This window comes from Carlito syrichta, unplaced genomic scaffold (assembly GCF_000164805.1).
Source record: "Carlito syrichta isolate Samal-C Ts95f unplaced genomic scaffold, Tarsius_syrichta-2.0.1 Scaffold312194, whole genome shotgun sequence".
Taxonomy (NCBI): domain Eukaryota; kingdom Metazoa; phylum Chordata; class Mammalia; order Primates; family Tarsiidae; genus Carlito; species Carlito syrichta.
The window spans coordinates 274,300-293,613 of NW_007256290.1; the positions used below are offsets into that span (position 1 = coordinate 274,300).

General features: G+C 50.2%; 2 protein-coding genes across 3 annotated transcripts in view; both read left to right on the forward strand.

Moving 5' to 3' along the window:
• TGM1 (transglutaminase 1) overlaps positions 1-10,293 on the forward strand; it is a 14,960-nt gene extending 4,667 nt beyond the window's left edge. Inside the window, exons 9-14 of the mRNA XM_008069717.2 lie at positions 2,755-2,843; positions 3,325-3,478; positions 3,589-3,870; positions 4,016-4,176; positions 4,840-4,976; positions 9,894-10,293. Of these exons, the coding sequence (XP_008067908.1) occupies positions 2,755-2,843; positions 3,325-3,478; positions 3,589-3,870; positions 4,016-4,176; positions 4,840-4,976; positions 9,894-10,086 (1,016 nt within the window). The 3' untranslated portion in view covers positions 10,087-10,293. The remainder of the gene's footprint in view (positions 1-2,754; positions 2,844-3,324; positions 3,479-3,588; positions 3,871-4,015; positions 4,177-4,839; positions 4,977-9,893) is intronic.
• Positions 10,294-16,630: 6,337 nt separating this feature from the next.
• TINF2 (TERF1 interacting nuclear factor 2) lies at positions 16,631-19,275 on the forward strand. 2 transcript variants are annotated; one of them, XM_008069719.2, is made up of 9 exons: positions 16,631-16,858; positions 16,996-17,100; positions 17,216-17,317; positions 17,400-17,507; positions 17,594-17,690; positions 17,841-18,309; positions 18,396-18,463; positions 18,572-18,663; positions 18,796-19,275. In XM_008069719.2, exons 1-9 carry the CDS (start codon positions 16,661-16,663, stop codon positions 18,928-18,930), a joined length of 1,374 nt encoding a protein of 457 aa, XP_008067910.1. In that variant the 5' UTR covers positions 16,631-16,660; the 3' UTR covers positions 18,931-19,275. The 2 variants fall into 2 exon arrangements, with proteins under 2 accessions (XP_008067910.1, XP_008067909.1); XM_008069718.2 differs by having other exon boundaries at positions 18,572-19,275.
• The last annotated feature ends 39 nt before the right edge of the window (positions 19,276-19,314 follow it).

Genomic DNA, 19,314 nt, shown 5'->3' on the forward strand with positions numbered 1-19,314 from the left:
TTTTAGTCAGGGTCTTACTCTGTTGCCCAGGTTGGTGTGCAGTGGTGGCTCAATCACGGCTCACTGCAGCCTCGACCTCCTGAATTCAGGCAATTCTTCAGTCTCAGTCTCCCAAGAATCTGGGGCTATGGGCACGTGCCACCATGCTCAGCCGATTTTTTGATTTTGTGTAGAGACAAGGTCTCACTATGTTGCCTAGCTGGTCTCAAACTAGTGGACTCAAGTAGTCCTCCTGCCTCATCCTCCCAAAGTGCTGGAATGACAAGTGTGAGCCACCATGTCCAGCCTATTTATAAATTTTAAAAAATGTAACAGGTCATTTTTATAATTAATACATGCTTTAAAGGAAAAAAAGTATAGAATTGAATAACACAAAATGCAAATGTTCCCTATTCTCAGGAGGTAGATTTTTTTTTTTTTTTTTTTTGAGTCGGAGTCTCACTCTGTCGCCCAGACTGGAGTGCAGTGGCACACTCCCGGCCACCGCAGCGTCGACCTGCTGGGCTCCGGCGATCCTTCCCCCTCAGCCTTCCGAGTAACTGGAACTACAGGCGTGTGCTACCATGCCCGGCTAGTTTTTTTTGATTTGTTGTAGAGATGATGTCTCGCAAAGTTACCCAGGCGGGTCTCGAAAGGAGGTAGATTTTTTTAATCAAAAAATTTTAAAGTAAATTTCTAGGTCCCCCTCCAAATCTGACACATCAGACTTTTCAAGGATAGATGCTAGCAGTGCATATTTTTTGAAAGTTCCCCCTGGTGATTCTGACAATCACCCAGGTTTGAGATCAGCCAGTTTCATCCCACTCAAATCCCTGTAGGTTGTAGGAAACAGTGGTCAGAAAGGTGGAGTGACTTTCTCTGGGCCACAGAGCGGGAGGTCAGCAGCAGAGCAAAATCCAGTCCCTGACTTGTTCCCTTTCTAACACAGTCACTCGCTTTCCCCACGTTCCTTCCTGTTTATCCCATTGCTCACTGTGAGATATGTATACAGTACAGAAGAAATCAGGGCTCAGATAGGTTCAAAGAAGAAAATAGCTCCTGTGACCCAGCCCTAAGATATAATCATTGCTGACGTAACCTCCCAGTCTCTTTTCTGTGTCCATATACCCGCATTTCTGCAAACAAACAAGCAGAAAAATAGAACCACACACTCTGCTCTCACGCAGGCCCCCATCCCTTCCCACTTTGACACTCCAGCCCCAGGACACCAGACCTGCCCCACCTGCCTTCCATCCAGCCTCTCCCCTTCTTGCCCTGGGTCAGAGCCCTCCCTAGCCTACATTCCTCCTCTGGTCTCTTCCCAGATCCCTTCCTCTCACACATCTGTGTGAACGATGCCCCCCCCCCCCAAGTTGTGCAACCCACTGACACCTATGATGCTGGAACAGCCTGGCCCAGATTCTGGGAGGCCTGAGTTGTTTTTTTTTTTTTTTTTTGAGTCAGAGTCTCACTTTGTCACCCAGGCTGGAGTGCAGTGGCACGCTCATAGCCACCCCAGTGTCGACCTGCTGGGCTCCAGCGATCCTTCCACCTTAGACTTCTAAGTAGCTGGAACTACAGGTGCGCACTACCACACCTGCCTAATTTTTTATTTATTGTAAAGATGAGGTCTCGCTAAGTTGCTCAGGCTGGTCTCGAACCCTAGGGCTCAGGCAATCCACTTGCCTCGGCCTTCCAAAGTGCTGGGATTACAGGCTGAGCCACGGAGCCCAGCCAGGCCTGAGTTCTGACCTTCCTCTGAGAAGTGGTGGGGTGGACAGCAGGCAGGGGACTCAGGGCCAGCCAGACTGGGGCTTGATTCCAACTTGATCACTTCTCCGATGGGTGCTCTTGGGCAAGGACCTTGTGCCTTTAGGCTTTGGTGCTTGGGGATGTAATATGGGGATAATGTATATCATATAGGGTGGCTGGGAAGATTAAATGAGGAATCATGTAGCAGAGAGGACTCAGCAGCATACCTGGAGCATAGCAACTGCTTAGTAACTATTAGATTTTTTTCATTTTCTCTGTACTGACTCTCTTGTGAGATCCTGGCATGCCCTTGGCCTTTCTGAGTCTGTTTCCCAATCTGTAGATTTCATAGTGTTAGCTGTTGTCTATGATTCTTTCCTATTGGACGGCCTTCACTTCTCCCTCTGTCCTCTCCTGTCAGCCTGTCTCCTTCAGGAAGCCCTCCTGAGTATAATAAGGACAGATTCTATTTCCCACCAGCTCTCCTCTCCCAATAGAGAGGCCACAACAGGTTGCAGAGTTGAGAGGTTGTTCTAGATCTTTCTGGAACGATGGTGGTGGTGGTGGTATTACAGCTCGCCCAGCCAGCAGGCAGCGCCATGATGGGCTTTGGGTTGGTCCTGATGAAGGATGGGGAGGGGGGTCCTGTCCTCTGGGGATCATAAACAGTGGGCATTCAGCTTCAGCCAGTCAAGAAAGAGTGTGCCAAGGACTTGGTTATCCAGGCAGGCTTGTCTACACATTTGCCCCCTGCCCCTGTCCCTGATCCAGCAGTCCCCGAGAAAGCTGATTGAGAGTCAAATGGAACCACTGTCTTCTTTGCTTTCCCTTTCTGGCTTGGACCGACTGTCAACTTACCCTGGGTGTTTGGGTGAGGGCTGTTAGCCTTGTTCCAGAAGCGCCAGGCAGTGGGCACTGGGCCTGGATGGGTGGAACCGGGACCCTGTGTGGCCCTCTCCCTAGGGTCTGAAGGTTCTTCTCGGCCTCCTCAATTTTTTATTTCTGTCCTGCTTCACTCCTTAGGCATCTTCTGCTGTGGTCCCTGCTCTGTGGAGTCCATCAAGAATGGCCTGGTCTACATGAAGTATGACACACCTTTCATTTTTGCCGAGGTAAGGGCTGGGCTCCAGGTCCCTTTTTGAGCTTTGGTCCTGGGATCTCTGGCCCTGATTTCACTGCTGATTAACTAGCTGTGGGACCCTGGGCAAGTCACTCATTCTACAAGTCAGTTTCATCAACTGTAAAAAGGGGATAATAATGACTGCCTTGCTTCCTGTACTAAGATCAAAAGAGATAATGGGTATGAAACTGCTTCTTATGTTGTAAAGCCAGTGAACGAGCTTAAGGGATTACAGTTATTAATGCCAAAATGCGCTGCAAGGAGCCTCCCAAACCAGCTTCCTCCTTGCTCTCTGGCCACATCTGGCTCAGCTTGGAAAGTCCCCTACTTGGGCTCCACCAGGAAGCTCCCACCCTTGAGATCTATCCCTGCTCTATAATTCCTGGGATCAGAGGAAGGCACCTGGGGGTCAGGCCACCCAAAGACCTTCTGGATCACTCATTCTTGCACCCCCCACTCCGTCCCCTCAACAGGTGAATAGTGACAAGGTGTACTGGCAGCGGCAGGACGATGGCAGCTTCAAGATTGTGTATGTGGAGGAGAAGGCCATCGGCACACTCATTGTCACAAAGGCCATTGGCTCCAATATGCAGGATGACATCACCCACATCTATAAGCACCCAGAAGGTACCATTTCCCCAGTCCAACCAACTCTGAGCCCCACGCCGAGCTTTCCTGCTGAGCACTTGCCCACTCCAGGGGGAGCTGGAACCTCACCCTTGACCGTCAACCCCCAGGTTCAGAAGCAGAGCGAAAGGCAGTAGAGACGGCGGCTGCCCACGGCAGCAAACCCAATGTGTATGCCACCCGGGACTCAGCTGAGGATGTGGCAATGCAGGTGGAGGCACAGGACGCAGTAATGGGGCAAGATTTGACGGTGTCTGTGATGCTGACCAATCGTGGCAGCAGCCGCCGCACTGTGAAGCTGCACCTCTACCTCTCAGTCACCTTCTACACTGGTGTCACTGGGACCATCTTCAAGGAGACCAAGAAGGAGGTGGTGCTGGCACCAGGAGCCTGTAAGTGCTCCTTGCCCAGCCCTGTCCCCGGATGGCCAGGCATCCTGGGACTGTGGACATGGAGACCCCGGGAGCAATGGGGAGCACCCTGGGGGAGGCTGCGTGTGGGGGCAGACCTCAGTGACCCCATACCTCTTCTTCCCAGCGGAGCGTGTGGCCATGCCCGTGGCCTACAAGGAATACCGGCCGCACCTCGTGGACCAAGGGGCCATGCTGCTCAACGTCTCGGGCCACGTTAAAGAGAGTGGGCAGGTGCTGGCCAAGCAGCACACCTTCCGTCTGCGTACTCCGGATCTCTCCCTCACGGTGAGTGCAGCGTGCTGGGGCATGAACGGTGTCCGGGGACTGAGGGACGTCAGAGGAGGGCGTCAAGTCAGGAGCAGGTTGGCCTAATGAGCCTTTCTAGGACTGGCTCTGGACTTTGGGGCCTCAGTTTCCTTACCTGTAAAATGGGATCTTTTTTTTTTGAGTCAGGGTCTCACTCTATTTGCCCAGGCTAGAGGACAGTGGCATGATCACAGTTCACCACAGCCTCGACCTCCTGGGCTCAGGGGATCCTTCTGCCTCAGCCTCCAGTGTAGCTCGGGCTACAGGCACACATGACCACACCCAACTAGTTTTTTTGATTTTTCGTAGAGACAAGTTCTCATTTTGTTACCCAGGTTGGTTTCAATTCCCAGGTTCAGGTGATCTTCCCACCTCAGCCTCCCAGGTGCTGGGATTACGGGCATGAGCCACTGTGTCCAGCCTGTAAAATGAGATCTTATGTCCCTGATTCTGTGGTAGCCCTCATTGGGGAGTGGGCTGGAGTTTCCTCTCTAACTTTTGAGGAGTCTTCCTTTGGGGGCATAAATGCGGGACTGGGGGCAGGTTTCGCTTCTAAGCAGTTTCCCCTCCTTGGTGCAGTGTATGGTCCCCGTGTGTTTGGCGAGGGTCTCTGATTTGGGGCATGGGCCTCTTCTTTCTCAGCTATTGGGAGCAGCAGTGGTTGGCCAGGAGTGCGAGGTACAGATCGTCTTCAAGAACCCCCTGCCTATCACCCTTACCAACGTCGTCTTCCGGCTCGAGGGCTCCGGGTTACAGAGACCCAAGATCCTCAATGTTGGGTGAGTCAGGCCTCTCCCGTTTCCCCTGCTGCCACCCTGGCCTTCCCTACAGGATGCTCTGGGTCCCAGTTTTGCTTTCTCTCTCAGCCTGGACAGGTGTGTTGTGTCAGGACCCAACAAAGCAGCTTGGAGCCAGTCATCGATACCTCCTAACTCAATTCAGTCCAACAGCATTTAAGTGCTGGGTTTCCAGTGCTGGGCTCTGTGGCCTGCCCTGCCTCACCATCTAATTAGGGAGCTAAAGCTCCATATAGGAGTCATTAGTAACTCACTGCTCATGTCTGCCCAGCACTGAAGAGTTGACCAGGCACTTTCAGGAATATTATCTCCTTTCAAGGGCACAAAAACCCTTTAAAGTACATTAGAGATCATGATATGATTAAAAGCAAAGCATTGGAATCCCATAGACTTGGGTTCAAGTCCCAGCTCTAGCACTCACTGGATATGGGTCCTTGGGCAAGTGACTTATCTCCTCCCAAGCCCCAGTGTTCTCACCTGTAAAGTGGGGATAGCAATAGTTACCTGGACCTAGGGTTGTTTAGTGCAGTGCTTGGTACAGAGTTGGTATTCTGTTCGTAGTTGTTTCTACTGGTGCCATCATCACCCCCATTTACAGATGGGGAAGCGGGTGGCCACATTTCACAGGGTCTCACAGCTTGTAAGGGGAAACTCTGCTGTCCCCACTGTGGTGCATGCCACACACAGGCTGGCTTGGTTTGTGCCAACAGAGTCAAGGTGTTGCTTGGTTTGTGCCAATAAGGTCAAACTGCAGTTCCAGAGGAGAGGGCCTCATGCCAGACCCTCCCCCAACTGTGGGGGCCTGATCTCAGGCCAGGCGAGGCTCTAGGCACAGTAAGGGCACACACAGTGCTTGTGCTGTTGGGCCTGTGGCTGTCAGCTCTGAAAGACTATAGACTCACCTATCCTTCCCTAGGAAAAAGACAGGGAAGGCAGAGAAGGCCAGAGTCTGACCTTTTAGATCAGCCTTCTGGGGATGGAGTAAGCATTTTCCTCTTTAAGCAGAGGGCTCCTTAGGGAGATCAATGGCCTGTGGATGGAAAACAAAGCAGGGGAAGCAGAGGACCCCTGTCTACCTTGTCTGCCTCTCCCTCCCTCACAGCAACTCTCCTGGTGGCCCTCACCACTTTTGCCACCAGGCCTAAGCTGAGAAGGCAGTTGTCCTGATCTTTGCCCCACCTGGACCCCTGGGAATGCTGTGATAAGTCACAAAGAGGGGATTTTTCTCATGTTGCTCTGCAAGGGCTCTAGCAGCTCAGGGAATGGAGCTGGACACCTCTGAATAGCCAGCCCTGCCAGTCTTGCCCTGCAGGCATCTCTTACGCACACCCACATGATGGTGGGGGAAGGGTTCCCTCTGTCCTGAGAGATCCCCAGAACTGGACACCCCTCAGCGGCCCCATCAGGCCCTTGCCTCTTGCCCCTGCCTAGAAAGAAAGAACCATTGCACTGAGAGTCGGGAGACTAGGCCCCTCCTGTCTTCAGCGGTAGGGCTCGAGTCATCCCACAGGAGACGAGGGAGCTGGATGATAGCTTCTCAAGGCAGGTCTTGCTTGGGCATTCTGTAGCTCCTCAGCTGCTGCAAGCCCAAGCCAGGGCTTCCAGGACAATCGGGAGCCTTGAGGTGGATGTCTTGGAGCTGGTGGTTTGGCCTCTTGTTTGCTCATCAAAGCCTGTGGTATGGAACCCCATTATACCATAAGGTGTGTCACCCCAGCCTGGTGACTGGCCACTTAATAAACATTCCAGAACTTACTCCTCCAGATGGCTGTTGTCACCACCAAAGCAGTCTCCAGGGAGGCTGGAAGTATATTCCAAACCCTTCCTGGGAACTCCCCTCAGAGCCTGAGTCATTCTCTACAATGTCCTTAGAATGGGCAATCTGCCTTCTTGAAGACTGGATTTGACTTTGGGGAAAAGCCTGAAGTAATTTTTAATTAAGACTAATTAGACTGGGCACAGTGGCTCACGCCTATAATCCCAGCACTTTGGGAGGCTGAGGTGAGAGGATTGCCTGAGCCCACAAGTTCAAGACCAGCCTGGGCAACTTGGTGAGACCTCATTTCTACAACAAATCAAAAAATTAGCCGGGTGTGGTGGCATGTACCTGTAGTTTCAGCTACTTGGAAGGCTGAGGCAGAAGGGTCACCTGAACCCAACAGGTCGAGGCTGCTGTGGCCGTGAGCCTGGGCGACAGAGTGAGACTCCAACTCAAAAAAAAAAAAAAAAAAGACTAATTAATAGAGTAAGGGAACAAGGTGGGTAATATTGCCCTTTTCCATCATAATTAGGCATGCTGTAAAGGAGGGACAGGCTGACTCTGTGTGTGTGACTGAGTACACCATGTGTGTATGGTTTCCATGGCACTGAAGAAAAGTCCAAGAGGAGTTTTAAAAGCTCTGAAAACATGGTTGAATAAGCACACAATTGAAAGCTAATGCTCATTTCCATGTCTGAGTTCTGGTATCCTTGTCAGGGAGCTGGTTTCATTGTGTACACTCAGTTACAGGCACATTCCAGACTTAGCAGCCAACTTGTACTCAGCTTGAACTAGCCGAAGAGGTGTGGCAAAGGCCCCACCTGACACTGAGACCAGGCAGGGAGAGAGCTTGACATCTCCAGCTGGAATGTGGAAAGCAGTTGCTCTTGGAAATAATGTCAATTATTACAACGTAAAGGTTACTTTCTGAAATATTATAGTTCACTTGTAACACTGAACTATAAATATACTTCTGAAAGTTGGTCTGAGCCTGAACAGCCTTTAACCTTGTGTCCATGGAAATGTGGGCAAAAATTAAGAATACAAATTTGTAAGCAGTCAGAACACAGCTTACCTCCACATAATGTATAGACTTCCTGTCATACTATATGATCTTATATATCTATGCTTCCCTCCTTCATGGAGCCAGAGGCACCTTCGAAACCACCTCATCCCATCTTCTCATTTTACTTTGGACCAGAAAGCAAGGATCAGAGAAGTCAAGTCACTTGTCCTAAACTACACAGCTAATAAAGGGTAGAAGGGGAGTAGAATGGTCCCGGCAAGCCTCTCATAAGTAGGCTCCAAGCCAGATGCTGTGCCCCTAAAACAACTCATTCTCAGAGTTGGAGATGTTGGTTCATCCCCTTGGAGGATTGGGGGACTATACAAGGTCTGACACTGGAGACACTAAGGCAAGCTTGTGTCGAATAGGGGGTTGGGGGTAAGAGTTTAAGCAGAGGTAGGAAGGACAAATTCCTTTTTTTTTAATTATAAAGAAAAAAAAAGTACAATTCAGGATTAGGTATATAAACGTTGATTATGCAGGTACCCTTGTTTTTTGTTTTTTTTGGTTTTGTTTTTGAGTTGGAGTCTCACTCTGCTGCCCAGACTGGAGTGCAGTGGCCGCTCCCGGCCACCACAGCCTCGACCTGCTGGGCTCCGGCGATCCTTCCGCCTCAGCCTTCTGAGTAGCCGGAATTACAGGCATGCGCTACCACGCCCAGCTGATTTTTTGATTTATTGTAGAGATGAAGTCTCGCTGCCCAGGCGGGTCTCGAACCCACGGGCTCAGGCAATCCACTCACCTCAGCCTCCCAAAGGCACAGGATTACAGGCTGAGCCACCGAGCCCGGCTTGCAGGTACCCTTGTTAGGAAGGACAAATTCTAACAGCCATGAGCAGATGCAATGTAAATACAGCTACATTCAGCGTATAAAACGCAATGTGCTGGAGGAGCTCAGAGAAAGGCGAGATTCCCTGTCCTAGGGGCAGGAAATGCTCAGGGGTGCTAAGTGGTGTGAGTTGGGCCTTGAAGGAAAAGTAGGCCTTCACAAGGTTGCCCAGGGTGGGGAGGCAGACCTGGCAAGGCAAAGACTGCGAGGCATGTCGGGGGAGGCAAGTGTGGGGACAGGAAAGCATTTGGTAGGGCTGGTCGGTGGGAGGAATGGTAGGGGGTGGTAGGGCTGTGCAGGTAGCAGGGACTGAGTCAGCGAGAGCCTGTGTGTCACGTTAGAGAGCTGAGACCTCACCCCACAAGCACCAAGGAGGCCAAGACCTTGAAGGATTTAAGTTTGCCTCTGAGTGCTTTGCAGAATAGAATTAAAAAGTGGGATAGAAGGCGAGGAGGTCATTTAGAAGACTGGTGAAGTCATGATTCCCAGGGGAGGTCTGGGAATAGAGTTTTAGAGGTTCATGAAGAAAGGAGACAATGAAAGCAGTGGGGTATGTGAAGGGGTGTGTGTGTGTGTTTATGCACCTGCCTCTATCTCCTCTTTTTCACACATGCGCGCGCTCACATGGGTTTGTGTCAGATGCCTCTTGTCTGTTCTTGGGAAGGACTTTCCTTTTTCTGAGCTAACATCCTTCTAATGTTTTGGTGTGTGAAGTGCCTTTTCTTCTTTGGAATGATGACTGTAGGACAGCATAATTAATTTTCTTCAACTTACACACTTGGCAAAACTGAAATGAAAGTATTTGGAAATACTGTGTTGGGCCCCAAAGTATAATTTTGAAGTTTTCTTGGTTTTGGAAACCCCAGGTGAGATGGGGACACTTTGGTTAGGGCAGGGGCAGTGGTGGTGGATAGAAGGGCTTGCCCTCCTGAGAGGCATGATGCCTTCCTGGCGTGGCATCAGCAGTCTTTGTCCAGGTGGATGTGGGAGGGGGGAGGCAGGAGGCCTGGATGACGGGGAGAGTTCCAGCTCAGCAGCTGGGTGGGTGGCTGCTGATCTGGCAGGGCAGAGGCGGCCCTGGGGCTCAGGCTTTGTCCTGGTCTTGGGTGTGGAGATTCAACATGAGCCCAGAAATACCCGACTGGCTCCGCCTCTTGCTCCTTCCTTCCTGGCTGCCCTGCCTCTGTCCTTATTCTCCATTCCACCCCAGTGTCTCTAGAGCCATGACCTTGTCTCTGCCCACAGGGACATCGGGGGCAATGAGACAGTGACACTGCGCCAGACGTTCGTGCCTGTGCGGCCAGGCCCCCGCCAGCTTATTGCCAGCTTGGACAGCCCGCAGCTCTCCCAGGTGCACGGTGTCATCCAGGTGGATGTGGCCCCAGCCTCTGGGGGCCGGGGCTTCTCAGACGCTGGAGGTGACAGTCGATCAGGGTAGGCCATCTCTATGGCATCTCGAGGTGGCTCTTAGCCCTGGGCCAGAAGCAATGGGACTGGAGATGAACAAGGACACTGCCCCAAAATGGGGGCCTTCTGCAGAGCGACTCCCCAGGAACTCAGGTGGGAAGGCCAGGGCCCCCAGAGAGGGAGCCCACCTTCACTTGCACCGGCTGGCACAGATGCTAATAAACTGTTTTTTAATGAAGCTGCTGTTCTATCTATCTGTCAGTCCATGCCAGGCCAAGGAGTGTGGAGCCACGATCTGTCCTGGGGATGCGCGTGGCATTTCCTTGTCCCTGGTTCTGAGAAGCATGGCTGGCAGGTCAGTGATGGTGTCTGCCCAGCAGCTCTTGAGATAAGGCCTGCTTATGTTAGGGCAGCCTCCAATTTTTACCTGACCCACGTCTCCTCCATCCCAGGGTACTGCTGCTGACTTTTGAAGCCCTCTACAGTGGGATAAGACTGCCCCCTTTCCATAGAACCCACTGCGGGAGAAAAGGACCTAAATTTACTTTGGAGGCATATGTTGAAGGTAGAAATAAGCTGGAGTACTCTCTGAGAGGCAGAATCCACCTTCCAGTATTTATTTTGCTTAAGAATATCTGTATCTAAGAGTTTTTACAAAAGTAATACACATTCAGAGTTGAAAATTGAGAAAATACAAAACTTGTAAAGAAGAGAATAATAATCCTCAGTCACTGTTGAGAAAATAACTGTTAACATTACAATTCATATGCTGCTCCCCCCCATAACCTATGGTGAGCATTTTTCCACGGTATTAAATATTCCTTGAAAATGTCATTTTTGGCTGGGCGTGGTAACACATGCCTGTAACCCCAGCTCTTTGGGAGGCTGAGGCAGGATTGTTTGAGCTCAGGTGTTCAAGACCAGCCTGGGCAACATAGCAAGAACCCCATCTCAATAAATAAACTTTTTTTTAAAAAAGAAAATGTCTTATTTATTTATTTACTTTTGAGTCAGAGTCTCACTCTGTCACCTACACTGGAGTACAGAGGCACATACTGCCTCAGTTTTCCAAGTAGCTGGAACTACAGGTGTGCGCTACCACACTCAACTAATTTTTAAGTTTATTATAGAGATGAGGTCTCACTGCCCAGGCGGGTCTCGAACCTGCGGGCTCAGGCAATCCACTCACCTCAGCCTCCCAAAGGCGCAGGATTACAGGCTGAGCCACCGAGCCCAGCTGAATATGTCATTTTTAGACTGGACAATAGTCTTGGCTCCCAAGCCACCCTCCTGGTCCTCCTGAAAGGATTGCTTGAGCCCAGGAGTTCAAGACCTGCCTGGACAACATAGCAAGACACTGTCTTAATAAATAAATACTATTTACAAAGAAAAGAAAACATCATGTTAAAAGACAGGCAGTAGTCTTGGCTCGCAGACTGCCCTCCTGGTCCTCCTGAGTCTCAATAGTACCCTCTCCTCTGCTCAGCCTCCGGTTCTAAGTGACGCGCGCTCTACCCTAGGTGCTCGCCCTCATCCAGTTATGCTCTGTCTAGGTGATCGCAGCCAGTCTTGTGGGTTTTAGAACCACTGGCTTCCAAAATTGTATCTTCAGCCCCTGCTGTTTAATTCAAACCCCATAATTGTGTATCTGCTGCCTTCTATACCTCTCTACTGGACTCCTTATAGACACTCCAAGTGTTACATGCCCCAAATCAAACTCCTGGCTTCCCTTCAGCATGTCTTCCTTGAAGTCACCCTCTCTCAGTAAAGGATAATTTCTGTCTTTCCAAGTTTCTTAGGTTCAAACCTTGGACAAGACAAGGTTTGAAACATGACATTTTTCTTTTCTTTTCTTTTCTTTTTTTTTGAGTTGGAGTCTCACTCTGTCACCCAGACTGGAGTGCAGTGGCCGCTCCCGGCCACCGCAGCCTCAACCTGCTGGGCTCCGGTGACCCTTCCGCCTCAGCCTTCCAAGTAGCCAGAATTATAGGTGCATGCTACCATGTCCGGCTGATTTTTTGATTTATTGTAGAGATGAGGTCTTGCTGCCCAGGCAGGTCTCGAACCTGTGGGCTCAGGCAATCCACTCACCTCAGCCTCCCAAAGGCGTGGGATTATAGGCTGAGCCACTGAGCCCGGCTGACATTGTTCTTAATTTAAAAAATGGTTAATCAGAGTCTCACTGGCTGGAGTGCAGTGGCACACTCACGGCCACCCCAGCATCAACCTGCTGAGCTCTGGCGATCCTTCCGCCTCAGCCTTCCAAGTAGCCGGAACTACAGGCGTGTACTACCATACCTGGCTATTTTTTTTTTTAATTATAGAAACAAGGTCTTGCCAAGTTGCCTGGGCTGATCTTGAACCCACGGGCTCAATCAATCCACTTGCCTCAGCCTCCCAAAGTGCTGGGATTACAGGCTGAGCCGCCGAGCCCAGCCATAAAAAAATTTTATTAGTAGACATGGGATCTCGTTCTATTGCCCAGACTGGTCTCAAACTCCTGGCCTCAAGCAATTCTCCTGCTTTGTCCTCCCAAAATGCTGGGATTATAGGTGTGAGCCACCATGTCTAGTGTTAAAATGACCAAGCTGCACAAACCAAAAATCTACAAGCCACCTTTCATCCCTCCCTATTCTCCCCTCTGATATTCAATCCATCAGCAAGTCTTATCAGCACTACCTCCAAAATACACCTAAATCTTTATTTACCAGTACACTGTCACTGTTCTCCACCTACAGAACTGCCAAGACCCTGGTGGGTTTCCATTTTTGTTCCTGAATATTATCTACACAGCTAGTGATCTTTCTAAACTGAAAATTAAACCCTGACACTCTCCTGCTTAAGACCTTTCAATGGCTTCCTGTCACCCTTGGAACAATCCAAGGTCCTATCCTGACCTACCAGGCTCCTACAGACCTCTCCAACCTCATCTGCACCATGCAAGTACTTCTGGCTCCCCATATTCCAGGGTTAATCTGTTAGAATTTTAGATCTCTGGTTTCCTTCAACCAGAATGTAAGCCCCATGAGGCAGGGATTTTATCTTTCTTACTCATGGCTGAGTCATAGTCCATGACATGTGGTAGGTGCTCAAGACAAATTTGTTGAGTGAAAGGTGGACTAAACTGGAGAATGACAGAGAGTGTGGAAGTTTGGGGAAGCAGTGGAGGCTCTCCCTGGCAAGTATGGAAGCTAGAAGTCCTGCCCTTTTGGAGTTCTTGGAAAAGTCTATGAGAGCTAGAAACACCAAAAGGAAGATTTTATCTTCCTGATAATAAGCTCCAGTGGGAGCTAATTACATATTTAAAAGCAAAAATTCACAAGATGATGCTTATAAATATTTCTCAAACTTAGACTACAGTGGTTGCATTTTGGTTTTAATAAAGTTATCTTTTAAAATAATAGCTAGCGGGTAATCCTCTTGGGTCCCCCTCCCACTGTGGGAGCTTTTCTGTCCTTTGAATAAATCTTGCTTTAAAAAATAATAATAATAACTAGCTTTAGCTGTTCTTTTTTCTTTTTCTTTTTGAGTTGGAGTCTTACTCTGTCGCCCAGACTGGAATGCAGTGGCCGCTCCCGGCCACCGCAGTCTCGACCTGCTGGGCTCCAGAGATCCTTCCGCCTCAGCCTTCCAAGTAGCTGGAACTACAGGTGCACGCTACCACGCCTGGCTAATCTTTTGATTTATTGTAGAGATGAGGTCTCACCAACTTGCCCAGGTGGGTCTCGAACCCGTGGACTCAGGCAATCCACTCGCCTCAGCCTCCCAAAGTGCTGGGATTACAGGCTGAGCCACGGAGCCTGGCCAGCTTTAGCTGTTCTAAGGTCTTCCCTGGAAAAGGAGTTTTGTCCAGAGCTGGACCAGAGTTCTACAGAAGACCCTGAATGCCATGGTCCAGCATGGAGATGGCTAAAGGGCCCATCCTTCACCTATCTAACAAATATTTGGTGACATGTGCCAAGCAATGAGCTAAGTGCTGGACAAAACTGGTTTCTGTCTTGAGGAGTTTACAGTGTGAGAAACAGATATTAACTGAGTAATCATACAAGACAAGAAGACTATGTGGCCCTGAAATTTGCTGTAAAGACAAGTGATCTAGCCGGGCTCGGTGGCTCAGCCTGTAATCCCAGCACTTTGGGAGGCAGAGGTGAGTGGATTGCCTGAACCCACGGGTTTGAGACCTGCCCGGGCAACCTGACGAGACCTCATCTCTACAACAAATCAAAAATTAGCCGGGCGTGGTAGCACACGCCTGTAGTTTCAGCTACTTGGAAGGTTGAGGCAGAAGGATTGCTGGAGCCCAGCAGGTCGAGGCTGCGGTGGCTGGGATCGGCCACTGCACTCCAGTCTGGGTGACAGAGTGAGACTCCAACTCAAAAAATAAAAAATAAATAAAAAAAGACAAGTGATCTAGCCTGGTGATGGTGGCTAGGAAGCTTTAAGTGACCCTTGAGGAGAAGAAAGAATTGGCAAGGCAGACAGGGAAGGGAGATCACTCCAGGCAAACAAGAGCCTGTGCAAAGACCTTGAGGTGGAAGAGGGCCTAGACAAACAAACAAACAAACCACACAGTTTGAAGAAGCAGCAAGCATCACAGTCAGACTCAGATATGGCAGATATTGGAATGATCATACCAGGAATTTAAAACAACTATGGTCAGTACGCTAAGGACTCTAATGGAGAAAGTGGACAACATGAAAAACAAGTGGGGGCCGGGTGTGGTGGCTCATGCCTATAATCCCAGCACTTTGGGAGGCCGAGGTGAGAGGATTGCCTGAGCTCACGGGTTCAAGACCAGCCTGGGAAACTTGGTGAGACCTCATCTCTACAATAAATCAAAAAAATGAGCTGGGCGTGGTGGTACATGCCTGTAGTTCCAGCTACTTGGAAGGCTGAGGTGGATCACCTGAGCCCAGAAGGTCAAGGCTGCAGTGACTGTGAGTGTGGCACCGCACTCATGCCTGGGCGACAGAGTGAGAGACTCTGACTCAAAAAAGAAAAAAGAAAAGAAAAGAAAAGAAAAAAGAAAAACAGGTGGGTAATGTTAGAAGAGTGGTGGACATTCAAAGAAAGGACCAAAAGGAAATTCTGTAAAAAACACTGTTACAGGCTGGGTGCAGTAGCTCATGCCTTTGCCCCCTATACTTTGGGAGGCTGAGGCAGAAGGATCGCCTAAGTCCAGGAGTTCAAGATCAGCCTAGACAATGCAGTGAGACCTTGTATTTACAAAAAATTAGTTGGGCATGGTGGCACACACCTGTGATTCCAGCTACTTGGAAGGCTGAGGCGTAAGGATCGCCGGAGTTCAGCAGGTCAACGCTGGGGTGACTGTGAGTGTGCCACTGCACTCCAGCTTGAGCAACAGACTGTGAGACTCCAACCCCCCACCCCAAAAAAGAAGGAAAATAATATAGGTCAGAAACTCAGATCTACATGAAGAAAGGGAGAACATGAGAAGGAACAAATGAAGGGAAAAAAAGGAAGACAACACATGTCTGATTTGGGGTACTTTGGGATTGGGTGTTTCATGGACAGCTGAGTGTGTGGATGAGCTCAGAAGACTGATCTGGGGTCGCGACAAGGATGTGTGAGTCATCACCTCTGAGATTGAAAGAGATGGACTAAACAGCAGGCAATTTCACTAAATCCCTGTGTCAGGTTCTGTGCTTGGTGATGGAAGTGAGAGGTACAAGGAGACAGACAAGCAGTTAATTGCATTAGGGGGCTGACTTGAGTTCAGTGCGCCACAAACTTGAAAAAATAAACCACTGTGTTGTAAAACTACACGACATAGAAAAGACACATAACACAGAACACAAAAAATTACCTACAATCCCACCATCCGGAGAAAACCAGGTTAACAACTTGCTATATCGTTTCAAGCTTTGTATTTCATTTTTTTTGGTAGGCGGGCGCCCTCTTCCGTTTTGTCAAAGGAACAGTGGGATTCTTACCGGCGCGCCGCCGGGGAAGGTTTTGCAGACACTGGTTCGAGGGCTGGGATTTAGAGAATTTCAGGGGGTGAAGACAACGGGAAGGGGCAGTAGCACGATCCTCGCTTTACAGACTAGGAACTGGAGCCTCCGAGAAGTGCGTGACTCGACGCAGGTCCCTCGAAGAGAGGCAGACGCCAGGTGGCCCAGATGAGCGGTTTCCGAAGCCTCAGCGGCCCAGCCCGTCATCCGGCAGGGGGCCGGGTGGGCGCCGGACCGGCTGGGCTTAGCCTCGTGATGTGACGTCACACTGCCTTTGTCTGGTCGCTCATTGGTTCTCTCTCACCGTCCTTTTCCGGGTCAAGAAAACTAGTGGCAGAGCCGGAAGTGAGGTACTCTACTGCTCCAGACAGCGGCGGCGTTTAAAGCTGGGCGACCTGGTGCCATTGGAGACGGCCACCTTCTCCGTTCAGGCTCCAGCCCGAGCTAGAAGACTTCTAGAGTTCTGGTGGCCTATGGAAGGGAGCGGAGTCGGATCGCGAAACATCTGGCGCAGATCGAAAGATCCGGGCCACTGAGAGCCGCCGGAAGCCCGACCCTTAGGCGGGGCCGGGTAACCTCATCTGGGTGGGGGGGCCTGAAGGGACCGCCCCGGGGCAGGGCCCGCCGGCCATGGCCACGCCCCCGCCCCGGGGCGCCGGTCCAGCTGCTCTGCGCTTCGCAGCCGCAGCCAGCTGGCAAGTAGTGTGCACAGGCTGCGTGGAGCATTTCCCGCGAGTACTGGAGTTTCTGCGAGCTCTGCGTGCAGCAGCCCCCGGCTTGGTTCGCTACCGGCACCATGAACGCCTGTGTATGGGCCTGAAGGCCAAGGTATTAGAACAAGTAGGACCTGGAATGGGAAAGGACGAAAGGGGCGGGATGTGAGGACGTGATAAGGACCCACAGCTTGGGGGCTGGCAAGGGGCAGTTTGCCCCAAAGTGGGAATTCTGAACGCGGTACCGTATAGGTGGTGGTGGAGCTGATTCTTCAGGGCCGGCCTTGGTCTGAGGTCCTGAATGCCCTGAATCACCACTTCCCTGAATCTGGACCTGCATTGCGGGACCCCAAAGCTGTAAGTAATTCCCGTAATAAGCCCTAACCCCAACTACACTTGGTGCAACAAAGTGCCCTCCTCCTGGGCACTGGATCTTGATGACTGACTTGTCTGCCTTCCATATCTTTAATAGACAAAGCAGGACCTGAAGAAGATTTTGGAGGCACAAGAAAGTTTTTGCCAGCAGGTGAAGCAGCTGTCAGAGGCCCCTGTGGATTTGGACTCGAAGCTGCAGGTGAGACTGACTTGTTTGGAGACTGTTATGTGGCTCCTGTTTTCTCTAATCCTCTTCTGACCTGCTTTTTACCCCACTGCAGGAACTTGAACAAGAATATGGGGGACCCTTTCTGGCTGCCATGGAAAAGTTGTTTTTCGAATATTTGTGTCGGCTGGAAAAAGCACTGCCTATACCGCAGGCACAGCAGGTTTTGTTGGGCAAAACACCTAAGGGCAGAGTGTGGGGTGGTTGTATCAAGGACTGTGGTCTTCATACCTCTTTCCCTGCCCACAGCTTCAGGATGTGCTGAGTTGGATGCAGCCTGATTTTTCTGTCACCTCTTCTCTTGCCTTGAACCAATATGGTGTGGACATGGGGTGGCCACTTCCAGGTACTAGGAATTTGGGGGGTTAGCATTTAGCATGAAACCTTTTGAGGTAGCCAATTAGAATAGTTATGTGGGCCTAAGGCAAAAGAAGCCAGTCTGAGTTATTCCATTACCATCTGTTCTCTTAATAAGAAGCTTCATTTTCTTTTTCAGAGTGCTCTGTTGCTGATTCAATGAACCTGATAGAGACCACGGAACAGAATCCTCCTCAACAACCAAGACTAGCACTCTACAAGCCTCTGCCAAAAGCCAAGCCTGGCCCATACCTTCCTCAGGGACCAGCTTTAAGGAAGCAGCCAGAACCTTTAGCTGGCCACCACTTCAATCTGGCCCCTATAGGCCGGCGAAGAGTCCAGTCCCAATGTGTGTCTGCTAGGGGAGGCCATAAGGAGTGCCTCACAGTCACTCCTAAAGGACCTGGACCCTTTATGATTGGCTCACCAACCCAGGTCATATCTAAGCCTGAGAACAGGGAAGAACATGGGAAACACAAAACACATCCAGCAGGTGCTGTGGGCACAAGAGCAGCCTCCACTGGGAAGTCTAAGGGTCCATGCCAGACTCTGGGGGGAAGGGCTCTGAAGGAGAACCCAGTTGACTTGTCTGCCTCAGAGCAAAAGGAGTGAGTGGCAGTTGCTTCTCCCTTCTAGGAGCGCACTCTTTGCCTGCTTCCCCTTCACTCTATCCTTTTTGCTTGCTCCCACTCAGGAATTGCTTGGATTGCTACATCGACCCCCTGCGACTATCATTATCACCTCCTAGGGCAAGGAAGCCAGGTAGGTAGTCTGAGTCAGGACTGAATTAGATAGCCTCTTCTCTTGGGAACCCTTAAGAGCTTGTGTTTGCCTAGATGGAGTAGTTTGATTCTGGTTTCCTTCCTGCAGTATGTCCTCCGTCTCTGTGCAGCTCCAGCATTACCATAGGGGACTTGGTTTTAGACTCTGATGAGGAAGAAAATGGCCAGAGGGAAGGAAAGGTGAGTAGGAAGGAGCAGAAAGCTAGGAAAGGGGATGGGCAGAACAAGACTGAGAAAACCACATCCTCCAGAATTTGGAGGGCTAGGGAAATGGTTTTGTATGGAAGAATCTCCCTGCTCCCTTCTCTACAGGAGTCTTTGGAAAACTATCAGAAGACAAAGCTTGACACTCTGATCCCCACCTTCTGTGAATACCTCCCCTCTTCTGGCCCCAGTACTATGCCTATCACTTCCAGTGACTGTATAGACAGCTCTAGACCCCTATGATAGGCCTAAAATGTCCTCTGCCTGTCTCCTGCCTTCTCATCCCTGCAAGCAGGCTTGGATTGTCTGACTGCACTGCTAAAAATACTTTGTAATGCTTAATAATTAAAGTTTGGATTTGTTAATACACTGTCTTGATGTGAGGGAGAGAAATTAAGATTTCTGTAAAGCCAGCATAGGCCATTCCTTAGAAACAGAACTAGCCTCTCTAGAGCTGGAAGAGTCCTTTTTTCTTTTTTCCTTCCCTTGGAAAGTGTTGTTCAGCTGTGCCCAGAAGAGTTACTAGTGTTGAGGACCTGGATAAAAATGTTATTTTGCTGTTCTGAAAATATATATGTCCTAATGCCAGAATATGCTTTGTAAATTCTCATTCTGCCAGATTACCTG